General features: G+C 42.6%; 1 protein-coding gene across 37 annotated transcripts in view; it reads left to right on the top strand.

Moving 5' to 3' along the window:
- Window positions 1-13,457, top strand: part of DLG1 (discs large MAGUK scaffold protein 1) — a 428,909-nt gene that overhangs the window by 405,052 nt on the left and 10,400 nt on the right. For all 37 annotated transcript variants that reach the window (XM_074963286.1, XM_074963276.1, XM_074963269.1 and 34 more), the window contains 4 exons: window positions 1,347-1,397; window positions 5,583-5,684; window positions 5,968-6,140; window positions 8,267-8,376. In XM_074963286.1, the coding sequence (XP_074819387.1) occupies window positions 1,347-1,397; window positions 5,583-5,684; window positions 5,968-6,140; window positions 8,267-8,376 (436 nt within the window). The remainder of the gene's footprint in view (window positions 1-1,346; window positions 1,398-5,582; window positions 5,685-5,967; window positions 6,141-8,266; window positions 8,377-13,457) is intronic.

Here is a 13,457-nt window from a genome sequence, read left to right as displayed (position 1 = left end):
TTTCCAGACTCAGGTGCCTGGTGTCCATACATACCCACGTGTGGAATACAGATAGGACCACACATCTTGAAGAACCTCCAGTGGGAGGTAAGTAATGTCCATTTCCTCTGAGATTACAAACTTCGTTTTTTTTAAAAAAGCATGCTCTTTGCTTTAAAATAAAAGAGGGTAGGGGAATATTTATAGCAATATATGAATTTAGAAAGATCTTCAGATGTCATCCATTGATATACAATTGATTGTAGCAGCATTAGGATCACTTATTACCCATGAATGTGTATGGTGAACTTCAGTGAATTCTCCAAAAATTAGCCAAGCAAATTAGTTGTATTAGTTGAACATTCAAAAGGATATCTTGTTTAAAGAATAATTAATGTGTAATCTGAATTTCTAGCTTTTAAATTTTTAATTTTATAGTCTGTCAACTAGTTGACTTGATTAATAGATTTTAATAAAATTTTGTTGTGAGAGATTTTCATCATGTTGAACACTAAACTTTTTAATGGTGCAGTGATGGCAGCTGAAGTATATTTCAGATGCTTGCATTTGACATTCTAAAAGCTTGCAGCTGTTGAAGGTCAGTATTAAGTTATGTTTTTATCTCATTCACTGCTGATGTGCTTTTTGGAGCTGAGAACAGTTTCAGCATTTACATCTTTCCTAGTTCAAATTTAAAATTCCTTTGTCACAAATAAAATGTGTTGATAAGCATTATTTTGCATATACAGTATAAAAATGCCTTTTCTTAATTAAGAACTTTACTATATAAAGATATTTTGGCTAAATATCAATTTATGAAAAAGCTTATGCAACAGCTTAAGACATTTGTATACAAGTTTGGGGCATTTTTTGTTTAAATATAAAACAAGAAAATCTACAGTCTAAATGCTGGCCCTTCTAGTGTAGAAAGGATCTCAATGCAAGTGCTTCTGCATCTAGCAGTGAATGACAGCATGCATGCATTGTGTTCAGTAAAACATTTGCAAGAGCATTTAATAGCGCCTAAAACTTCTCTTATCTCATGCTTCATGTAAATTTACAGCATTTCCCATAAAAATCTTCATGCTGTAAATAAGGTTATTCACACTTTATGTATTTAATAAAACAGGTATGTCCATTTTATTATGAAATTTTTGTTTGGCTTATCTTTGTGATTTTTCTGATGTATCACTCTATAGAGAACTTCCTTCATCAGTATTATCATGACATATATTTTGTTGAGGATTTTCTGATCTAATTTTCTTTCATTAAAGGACTAAAATTTTTTACATGTATGCCAAATTTTTTAAAACAAAATCTACTTACCACTTCAGCAAATTTCCTTACATATGTGTTTAAATTTTTAGGTGGACAAGAAGAATACGTCTTGTCTTACGAACCAGTCAGCCAACAGGAAGGTTTGTAGAACCTATTAAATTTAAAAAATATATATTTGTTGAGATATCAAAATGTTCCAAGTGTCCCTAGAGCAGGGGTGGGCAGACTACGGCCCATGGGCCGGATCTGGCCCCTCGGGGCTTTGGATCCAGACCACAGGATTGCCACCCCATGGCACCGTGGGCCCCGCACCGCTCCCAAAAGCGGCCGGCACCGCCCCCCGCAGCTCCCATTGGCCAGGAACGGGGAACAACAGCCAATGGGAGCTTCAGGGGAGGCACCCACAGGCAAGGGCAGCATGCGGACCCCTCTGCCCCCACTCCACCAGGTGCCGCAGGGACGTGGTGCTGGCCACTTCCGGGAGCAGTGCGGAGCTAGGGCAGGCAGGCAGGGAGCCTGCCCTAGCACTGATGCACGCCGCTGCCACCCCAAAGCCGCTCCTGGTAAGAGGTGCCGGGCTGGAGCCCGAACCTCTTCTGCACCCCATCTCCCTGCTGCACCCTGCACCCCAAACTCCCTGCCCTGAGCCCCCTTCTGCACTCTGCACCCCAGCCCCCTTCCCTGAGCCCCCTCATACACCACGCACCCCTCCTCTGCCCCAAACTCTTGCCCTGAGCCCCTTCTTGCACACTGCACTCCCCCCATCCCACACATAGAATCATAGAATCATAGAATATCAGGGTTGGAAGGGACCCCAGAAGGTCATCTAGTCCAACCCCCTGCTCGAAGCAGGACCAATTCCCAGTTAAATCATCCCAGCCAGGGCTTTGTCAAGCCTGACCTTAAAAACATCCTGCACCTCAACCCCCACCCCAGCCTGCATGCAATTTCCCCACCCAGATGTGGCCCTCGGGCCAAAAAGATTGCCCACCCTTGCCCTAGACACTGACATTACACTTAACACCCCAAAAATCTATTATACAGTATATGTATTACAATATTATTCCAGTACATACATTATAATGGCACTAATACTAATGAGTGCTAGTTGCTAGTAATATCTATACACCACTGACTTTACACAGGGATAATTTATTTTTAAGAGTTTTATCTGAATTTGAATCCTATCAGATCCTAGAGTTTGATTACCTATTTTTAAATATTCTAATATCTTCCGATCTGCTCTAATTCCATTTCCCGGTTCCAGAACAGCAAAAAAAAGTAATATTTCACTAAATTATTGACCTGTTTAAAGTTCCAACTGTAGCTGGTGAAAATAATTTTTTTTCCACTGAATTTGACTATTTTTCAAAAATTGAACTTTTCACAGAAACATTTAAATATTTTAAATGTTTTGGTTTTTGAAAACTTTTAGTGAGAAAAGGAGGCTATTTGTTCCTACTCTAAATATCCCTTTCCACCCCAGCATTTTTGCATGACCACTTTCATTTGCTTCAAAAATGTGTCTGAAAATGGGGGGGGGGGGTGTCAAAATGTTGTAAAACTTAATAGGATAACAGTTAATTTTGAACTGGCCAAAATTCCTGCTCAGCTTTTTAACATTAAGTTATGTCTAGGTGTAACCACCATTTCATTCTTTGCAGACTTAGAAAGGGGTCAGAACAAAGGCAAATAGCTATAGATTTGTGGACTGATTTTCTGAGGTACTGAGTGTTGAGTTGTTCGGGATCTATACCAGATATTTGTAATCTGAAAGTAAAAGGGCTGTCTGTTCAGAATACTCTGCATGTGCAGTATATAATTAAAATAGCATTTGTAAAGTACATCAGAAATAAAGTGTCCACTTTAAAGTTATAGCAAGATAAAGCTTTTGTACTTTTAAAAATTACCCTGATCCTCAGAGATCTTCAGGGGGAGTCTTCAGAGTACCTAAGATTTCTCAGGATCAGCATCATGCTCAGTGTCAAGATAACTGCACCTGAATTCTCCCTCCATGGTCCCTCAATGGCACCCACTTAAGGTTTCTGACTCCCGGCCATTACCTCTGTTGTGTGGAGACCCATGTCTCTCTCCCTTCTAACTGGTGTTTTAAGGCTGCACAGCTCCCTGCCTTACACTGCAATATCCCCAGCAAGCCAGTTTGCCTCTAGGCCAGCACTTACGCTTTGCTTTCTCTCTCCGAGGGCTATGAGGGCATTGCCAGCAGTTACAAGTTACTACACAGCTCTTTCTAAGCAAGAATCTTTATTCTTAGGGTAAAATCATTAAAGAGAATTTTTTAAAAAAAAAAGAAAGTTCTGATATAAGCTTTTAGCATGTGTGAGAGGTTACCCATCTCTCTTAAAGGGCCCTAATAGGCCAAAGTCTTTCCAAGCCTTCCGCAGGAGTTGGGGGCCCTTGGACAAGAGGGTCCTGTGCATTTGCTGGATCAGAAAGAAGGCACTGAGTCATTTTAAATCTGGCTTTAAATCAAAAGCCCTTTCTTTTTCTGTTGGTGTCTGCAAAATCCGGTTTGAACCAGTATATGCAAGCCTCCCCAAGGAATGCTACCTCTCTGGAGGTATTTAAGACTTAAGTGATTCACCTTAATCATCCCCCACTGGTTCCTGGTAAAGCTCTGGCAACTCTCCCCGCCATCGCAGAGCTGCATACATAAACCATTCATACACGTAATACAATTTGGTCCCCAAAGATATTTGCAATGTCTATCAGACTCAGCATCTTGCAGGTCCCATTGTTCTCAGAATAGCAAGTCTGAAAATATAGCAACTATATTTAGATTCATAAATGTAGCTGTTGGATGATGAGCTCTTTTGAAAATCTTGCCCTTTACCATGTAAATAAGTGATAAATTTTTCCAAGCTGTGGAGCACTCAGCAGCTCACATTGACTTCAGTATAGATTTACTCCTGAGGGCATTCTGTGCCAAAAAATTAAAAATTCTGTGCATAATATTTTAAAATTCTGCTAGTTTTATTTGTTACTAAATAACAAAAATAATAAAAATAACCCTGCAGCCCCCACATCCCCAGGGTACGGACTCAGCGCCGAGGCTTCACCCAACCCTGACACAGCACAAGACCTGGGCTTGCCCCAGACACACCCTCGGGCCCTGCCCCTCTGTGCCAGGCACACCAGGTGTGGAGCAGGCAGGCTCAGTGCTGGGAGATCCAGGTGTGAGGTGAAAGGATTCTGTGTGGGACAATCTGGGTGCAGCAGCTGAGTGCAGGGTCTAGGTGTGGGGGGATCTGGATGCGCAGAGGCTCACTGTGGGGTTCCAGGTGCAGGGGCAATGGGACTCTGCAGGGGCTTCCCGGTGAAGGTGGTTGGGGCTCAGCAGGGGGGTCTGGGTGTGGGGGTCTCAGCGCTGGGGAAGTTGGGTTTGGTGGGGGTCTGGGTGCAGCTAGTTGGGTTCAGTAGTGTGGGGTTCTGCATGTGGGGGCTCAGGGTGGTGCAAGGGGTACGGCTCATCAGGGTGGGGATTTGATTGCAGGGAGCTCTGTGGGGGGTGGTTTGGGTGCAGGGTTGGGTGGTAGGGGATCTGGGTGCAGGGGTTGAGATTCAGTGGGGTGAAGTTTAGGTATGGAGGGCTAGGGGGGTTCTGGATGTACCAGCTGAGGCTTGACAAGGGTGTCTGGGTATGGGAGGTCCAGATGAATGGGGGGGTTAGGTGGATGGGGGAGCAGCTCCCTGTACAGTGACCCCTCACCCCACAGCTGAGAAGAGATGGGGGCAGGAAGCAGGGGAGGATGCTGAGCTTCCTGCAGCTGGGGGAGGTTTCTGGAGGTGGGTCTGACGCAGCCCAAGCAACTCCTTGCAGGGGAAGAGGAAATCCTGTCCTCTCCTGCCTCCAGCCCAACTGGGATTAGTAGCTGATCCTGGCTCAGGGTAGAAGCCACTGGCTGGGGTGTCCCCAGCCCTGCGGTGATTTATCTCTCTGCCAGCTGCCTGAAACGATGTACCTGCGCTGCTAGGGAGTGGTGCAGGACTGTTCTTGCAGCTTCCCTTTGCTACCCTGTCAGAAAGTCATTTTTTATGTGGAGAAGCAAAGAAATCTGCAGGGGACATGAATTCTTTGTACACGCAGTGACACAGAATTCCCCCAGGAGTATAAATTGGCCTACAACCTTCAATAATTTCTCCCACCAGGAATAAATTCTGTCTGTTTTAACTGTATCTTAATGGTATAATATAATATAACTAATCTATAATCAGAATTATAATAAAGCTTGTTTTGGTGAAATTTGAAGGTGTTTTAATGATCAAACTATAATGAAGAAACATTATCAATCTATCTTTGACAGTCAATTACACTCGGCCAGTGATTGTTTTGGGACCCATGAAAGACAGAATAAATGATGATTTAATCTCAGAATTTCCAGACAAATTTGGATCATGCGTTCCACGTAAGTCCCAGCAAATACCATAGCGAATTTAATGAAATAAGCTCTGTCATAGTTCTACTGTGACCTCTCTGTGTTGAGTTCAATAATTTTTATATTGTGACATGTCTTTACCTCCTAGAATTATTTAAGTGTGAAATTTGTATCCATTTCTCATTTAACAATTTTAAAGTATAAATGGAAGACATTCTCTGGAAATATTTGCCACCAAGTATTGTAGAAAACATTTAATTTGTGGTGAAAGTTGTAGCTTTCTTGTTAGAGAGCTTTTTACTTATCTTTAAAGATACTACCAGACCAAAACGAGATTATGAGGTGGATGGACGGGATTACCACTTTGTCACCTCTCGAGAGCAAATGGAGAAGGATATTCAGGATCACAAATTCATTGAGGCTGGCCAGTACAACAATCACCTTTATGGAACAAGTGTGCAGTCAGTGCGGGAAGTAGCAGAAAAGGTAAATCTAGTGCTAGTGTGTAACTTCCATTGTTTGAATTTATATTTTTAAGTTTCACAGCTATATGGGTAGGGTCTCATTTATATACCATGCTCCTCTGAACATGCATAATAAATAGCATAAATACATAGAATTATAAACAGAGAATAGGAATACTATAATTTTTATATATATATATATATACACACACATACACACACACACACACACACACACACACAGACACACACCCAATTCTATCCACTATTTTAATACAATTATGTACAGAAAAACCTTGCTCCTTCACACACAAAGATCTATTTTCTCTAGCAAGGATTTAACAGCAGAGTGATACAGTGACATCTCATATTTCTAAGACCTTGTCTATTCACAAACAAAAAGTGCATTTAATGACAGTTAAAGTTACATCAGGATACACCTCATCCACCCAAAACCTTAAAAGAATGGAAATAAGAAGTTAAGGGGAAAGACCCCTGGCATTCCTTTCAATGTTCATATTGCCTACAGTGCTGTCAGTAACACACTCCTAGCACTTCGTAATCCATCTCTAATAAATACCAAAAAGCAACACGTACTCCATCTTCTTCAAACTTGCATTCTGCACGTTTGGTTGATAAAGGTAACTGCAGAGATACTTAGAGTTTTGAATGGCACTTGACTTAGTACCGCATGACATTCTGATTAAAAACTAAGCTCTATACAATTTCCGTAAAGTACACGGTAACTGGTTTAAGAACTAGCTGATAGATATCAAAAAATAGTAGTCAGAGGGCAGCTATCATCGAATGGGGGTGTTCCTAGTGGAGTTCCATGGAGATTGGTGATAGGCCTGACATTATTCAATATTTTTCACTGCAAATAAATATAAAATCAATGCACATAAAATTTGCAGATGATACAGAGATTGATGGAATGGTAAATAATGATGAAGACAGGGTAGTAATATACAGAACTGTCTGAAGTGCTTGATAACCTGCGTCCATGCAAACAAAATGTGTTTTAATAAAGCCAAATGCATGAAAACGATTTAGGGATCATAGTAAACTCAACATAAGCTTCCAATACAATGCTGTAGCAAAACGATCTAATCCAATCTTTGGCTATATAAACACGGGAGCATTGTGAGCAAAAGTAGGGAAGTGATTTCACCTCTGTATACAGAATAGGAAAGATCAATACTGGAATACTACATACAGTTCTGGTGTCCACATCCTAAAAAGGATGCTGAAAAATTGGAGAATGTATGGAAGGAAAACAAAAATTATTCAGAAGCTGCAAAAAAAAAGCCTTACTGTGTGAGATTTAAAGGACTACATGCAAAATGAAATGCAAAAAAAATTGAGCACTAACTTGATTAGTGTATTAATACCTTTATGGGGAAAAGGTACTACCAGGTACTAAAGGGCTATTTAATCCAGTGGAGAAAGGCATAAGAAGAATTAATGACTGGAAATTGAAGACAAATTCAGATTAGAAATAAGGCACAAATTTTAACAGTGAAGGTGATTACATTGGGACAGACTTCCCTGAAATAGAGGGAGAAAGGTGGGTGACACCTATGGAGTTTGTGGGACGAATGGAGGAATGCAAGGAGCACCTGGTATGTGCTATTCACTAAGCCTAGTATGCTTAGAAGGAACAAGATGTGCAACTCTCTAGTATATTTAAAACTGAGAGAAGAAAATCCCCAACCAATATTAAAAGGCAAGGTAATTTCTTGAAATACTGACACTGCATTACATATGTGACAGATATGTGAAAAATAGGGCATTGTACAGCTAGGCCAGTGTCACTTCCAGTTATAAAGCAAAGTATTATCAACCCGTATTCAATTAGAATTAGTTAAGGCCAACACAACTCTAAAGGCTGGAGTTTTGACTGGAATAATGCCTTATCCTTAGATATAATTTTTTTAATCAGTGGGTACTACTGAAATAAATTTGACAGCAACTGGAAACCGTTAGGATGATGAAATCCTGATTCCATTGACGTCAATGGCAAAACTCCCACTGATTTCATTGGGGCCAGGCTTTCACTTCTAAATTGCATGTAATATGCACATGTGTAACTTGAGGACTTTAATCTTTTCCCTCTTCCCTCCTTCTCCCCACCCCCTTCTGCTTTAGGGGAAACACTGCATTCTTGATGTCTCTGGCAATGCGATCAAGAGGTTGCAGATAGCCCAGCTGTACCCAATCTCCATTTTTATTAAACCCAAATCAGTGGAAAACATCATGTGAGTAAAAACAATGTACCTGAAACTCAATTGTTTCGAAGATGGTGAAGGTTTTTTAAAACAGTTATAAATCATTTGAAAGATAATATAAAACCCACTTTTAAAAAAATTGTTTTGTGTATGTAACTTTCTACATTGAATTCCCAAGGGGATTTTAAGGCTGGGTGGTTCTTCAATTCCTAGTTCCTATATGTATTTCACAGTTGGGTACTCATGCTTGCCATCCACCAGAGACTGGAAATTCTAACAAGCTGCATCCGTTGGCCCAAACATGCACAGTAGTTCTCCTTTTGCTCCAGACTGTGGGCATAGGAGGCAGTGCAAGCTAAATCCTCCCCAGTTCCTTCTTACAGCTGCATGACCTGAGTCAGAATCCCTGTATCCACAGATTTCTCCAATTTTCTCTTTATAGCCTATAAATAGATATAGTAAATAGTTTTACTTAATATAGTATAGTTAGTATAATTCTTTCCCCATACTGGGGAGTCCCTCCCCAGAGTCTGGGACTATGCCCAGTGTCCTGGATTTAAGGAAGTTTCTCTCTTGCCCTTGCTCCTTCACTGTGAACAACGAATACCAAAGCTGCCTCTACCATTTGGGTATCTGCAAAGTGCGGTATCTGTCTTTCCTTTCCTCCGTGAACACGCAAAGCATGTGAGCTTCAACTGAAGAAACACCTTATGGAAAAGGCTGAGACCACACTCTGATGTGAGGCAGGATGCTTGCACTCTACACTGGCCTCAAGAGACAAACAGCGCCCCTCCAAGCACGAGCTTGGGAGCTGAGACTACTGCTGCTAAGCCCAAGGACTCCTCATGCAATGCTTCCAGTGAAAGTAGGCTGCACTCACAGTCACAAGGACAGATCCCCATCCAGATCTGTTCATAAAGGCTTACCCTGATCAGGTCGGGTAAGCCTTCACATTTAGATCCTAAGGGCTCAGGAACACTGAAAACCCCAAGTCAGGAGGGTAAAGTGCAAAAGAAAGAAGGATCCATCAGTGGCTCCGACTCCTAAGCACAAGGACTGACATCTGCTGGCTCCATCTAAGAGTGCAGGACCTGACTCTTTGGCGGTACTGGCCCGTCTCTCAAAGGGCCATCCAACTGCAACCTTTTGGGACACATCGGAACTGTCAGTCCCATTCCTCAGAACACCCCAAACACCAGAATGGATGGACACTTACACTTCCCTGGAGGATATCTATCTCCTTCTCCCCCAGTCACCCTCTCTTCTCTAGCCTGATCCTTCCAGGGACATTGCCACACTGGAAGATGAGACTACTTCAGTGAGACAGGAACCATCTTTTCTTCTTTGAGTAGTGTATCTAGGGGTGCTCCACTCTAGTCCCTTCATGTGCACATGCACTTCGAGCCCTTGACTGGAGATTCTCTGTTAGCAGAATCAATTTGGCCTACATATGTCCTATACCTCCTTGTGCCACACACCACCGAAGAACCCAGACTCGCAGACTTTATAGGCCTGCACAGGTGAACTGTCCTTAGATCCTTCTCAACCCCTCAGCCTGAGATGGAACCCTACTATGTCTGCCTTGAGCATGCCTTGCCTGGCTTCTTGTTTATAGTTTAATACTACTGTGTATGAGATAGTTGTGAGCTAGCTAGTTAGTAGATAAGTATTGAGAGGATTAATGTTGTTCCTCTTCACACCCCACTCATGGGGATCTATCCTGATGGGGAAGCTTGTCTTAAAGTCTGCGAGTCTGGAGTAATTGTTAAAATCATATTTTGCTAACAAGGCCTGATAGTGACACAGAACTGCAGGGTTCCAGAGGAAAAAAACAAAACAAAAAACCCCTTTCTTCCCAAAAGGTCCAACCTCTTTGATCCCTTGTCAGGTGGAGTCGTCTTCTGATGTTGTGACCTTTTTCTCTCCATCGCTGCTTGTACCACCGGAGAGTTGAGTGCTGGAGGGAGAAAAGAAATTTGGCTCCAATGGTGGGGATGAAATATTGTCTCTCAACCCTTTGTGTATGGCAGTGCAAGAGGCTGGGGTATACCAGACCACTCTAGCTGGCTCCAAGATGGACTCATTAACTGAGAGTGCCACCTTGCTAGGACCTGTAGGCTGCAGAATATCCAGGAGTCAGTGTTGTGGGTCCTGGACCTTCGCTAATGAGATCTCAAGGTTATTGGCTATCTTCTGCGGTAGCTCCTAGTACTGTCTCTGGTCGCCTGGTGGAGATGGTGAGGATAGAGTGACTGCTTCATCCAGAGATGAGGATGAGATTCTGTTAGTACCATCAGTACCTGAGGATGCAGATCAACATCCTCCTCCTTGTATTTTGATGGATCCAGTGGATGCTGAGTAGGCAATGTGTGGTGTGATTCAAAAATGGAGTTGTGGCATCTGCAATAGGAGTCCCATAAGCCTCAGCAGGGCCAAAAGGAGGGGCCAAGTGGCTGAGGGGAGCCCATGGCATTGGGTACAAGTGGTCCCCTGGAGGTAGCGAAGAGGTCCCACCTCTGGAAATCACCAATTTTGGAATATACCATGGAGAAACTGAGACTCCAGTTCCCATTCACAGTCCTGGGAGAAATGCCTGCTTATAGTATAGGCAGTGGAGTGGTGTTCTGAACACTAGTGAGATAGATGGCTGAAATTTGGATCTGTTAGGCTATACTCTATTGCTTCTGTGCACAGGGAGGGGGATCGTGCTCCTCCTTTTTTGTTGATCTAGAAAATGCAGGCCACGTTGTCTATCGTGATCCTGATTGATTTTCCCCTGATGAGGGGTAGAAAATGAAGGCAAGCATTCCAGACTTCCCTGAGTTCCAACAGGTTCATGTGGAGAGTGGTTTCCTGAGGTGACCATCTATCCTGAGCCATGAGGGTATTGAGGTAAGCTTCCCCAATCCAATAGGGATGCATATGTTGTCACAGTTGTTGCTAGAATTGGGTAAACGAAAGGAATGCCTGCACCAACGTTGAGTGGATTTTTCCACCAGTCAAGGGAGTTCTTTATGTGAAGGGGAACTGTGGGTTTATGGCTATATGGATATAAGCATCTTGTAGGTGGAGGGCCAAAAACCAATCTCCTGCCTCTACTGAAAGGATTATAGCTGCCAGAGTCACCATCCTGAACTTTTGAGACTTTACAAATTTGTTTAGTAGCCCTAGATCCAAGATGTGTCTGCACCTTCCATCCTTCTTTGGCACAAGGAAATACCTCAAATAGAACCCCTTTCCTTTGTGAGGAGCTGGGACTGGCTCTATCACTCCTAATCGAAGGAACGAGTCTATTTCTTGTCTCAATAAAAGCTCATGAGAGGGCTCCCAGGAGAGGGTCAGGGAAAGGAGGGAGAGACCTAAAGTGAATGATGTAGCCTGATAAGACCTCTGTGATCCACTTGTATGTAGTGATCTGCCTCCAAGCATCTTGGAAATGGGAAAGGCCATCTCAAAAAGAGTGGAACCCAATTTCAGTCCTTCATCAAGAAAGGCAAGATAGTGTCAGAAACATCCTTACAAGCTTAGCCACTGGCATAGCTATGAGGTGTGAGTCTTTCACTCTTTGGGGTTCCCCAGAGAGGTCAAGATCATCATACAGGATGTACCTTTTGACAAGTCAGATTTGTTTATCAAGAAAACGCATGAGGCCCTACACTCATTGAAAGAGTCTAGATTGAGCCTCCATTTCCTGGGAATTTATACTCCAGTCCCGAAGAGAAAACATGAACTACAGGTGTACAGTCAAGGCCGCCTCCTCCTCAAACATTCTACCACCAGCATCCAGTTAAACCTCCATGTAAAAGACACAGGGTTCAGAGGCCAAGGGCTGCTTCTGATGACAAGTGCTCACAGTTATTGAAGCCACCCACTTCTACCCTCCTTGTCTTTGGGAGCTGTCTCTCACTTTTTGCCCATAATTGGGACTCTATCACAACACACGATTGGGTTTTAGAAATCGTCCATCAAGGTTACACCATCCAATTTCTCTCCTTCCCTCCCCACAAACCCCATTCCTGACTCTACTTTAGGGACCACTTTGATGAACTGATTCTTCAGCAGGAGGCAGACTCTCTCCTCTGAAGAGGGACAATATCAAGTGCCACCTCAATATCAAGGGAGAGGCTTCTATTCCTTTTATATGTTAGCCCCAAAAAAGATAGATGGAAGACACCAATTTTGGACCTTGAAATCTCAACATCTTTATTGAGGAAGTTACTAGAGCAACTCACCTGGTTCAGATTGCGGGGGGGGAAACGCCATTTGTAATAAGACCAGAGAAAGAAGAATGTGTCAACCAACAAGGTGGAAGTACAGAAGTCCAAGGTGCAGTTCAGTGCCAAAGGAGACCTAACCAAGCATCAAATGGAATCTAAAAGCAATAATCCAGGATCAGGCTCCCTACCACCCTTTCCCAAAGGCAAAGTGGTACAGTTCATGCTTGGTGTTGAATCAGCTTGGTCCCTCTGTATGCTTGGTAGACCTGAGAAGTAAAGGGCAGAGTTGGGTTCAAATAACCCAATTCAAAGCTCACTTAAGTAAGTAAGGAAAGAAGTGAGAAATGCTTTCTTCCCTTTGTCTTACAAATTTGCAGCCATGAAGTGATGGAAGCTTACAACATTGTGTGCCCTAATGTGAAGGGTGTGGAGTTGGTCCCAAGGGTTAGAAACAGTCCAGTTGGTAATGCATCAGTCCTAAGACCATCACAGAAGTACAACGGGCTCCAATTGCACCATAAAAATAAACAAAAAGAGAGTCTACAAACCACCATCTGGAACTAAACAAAATCAATCTACCTTTCTGAAAAATGTGTTGTCTTTGGACACTGGGGTAGTATCTGAGGCTGTTGAAGAAGTACAAGGGGTGCATTTGAATGGTATCTGTGGGCCCAAATGGACAACTGGGGAAGGTATTGTATGGTTTGAGAGTTTATGGGTCTAATATGTTCCAAATAGACACTTTTAAAAGGTGCTGAATGTTGTGGCATACAAAAAAGTCTGGGTTTTTTCTAAGGCAAAACAATTGTACTTTAGCAGGCTCAGAATAATTAACAAACATGTATGTAAATAAAATCCAGCTGTTTTAATGGCAAGTAACAAATGATAGAATCA

This window comes from Natator depressus, chromosome 9, assembly GCF_965152275.1.
Source record: "Natator depressus isolate rNatDep1 chromosome 9, rNatDep2.hap1, whole genome shotgun sequence".
NCBI classification, from domain to species: domain Eukaryota; kingdom Metazoa; phylum Chordata; order Testudines; family Cheloniidae; genus Natator; species Natator depressus.
The sequence above is the reverse complement of the archived record's forward strand: the minus strand, read 5'-3'. Positions and strand labels throughout refer to the sequence as shown.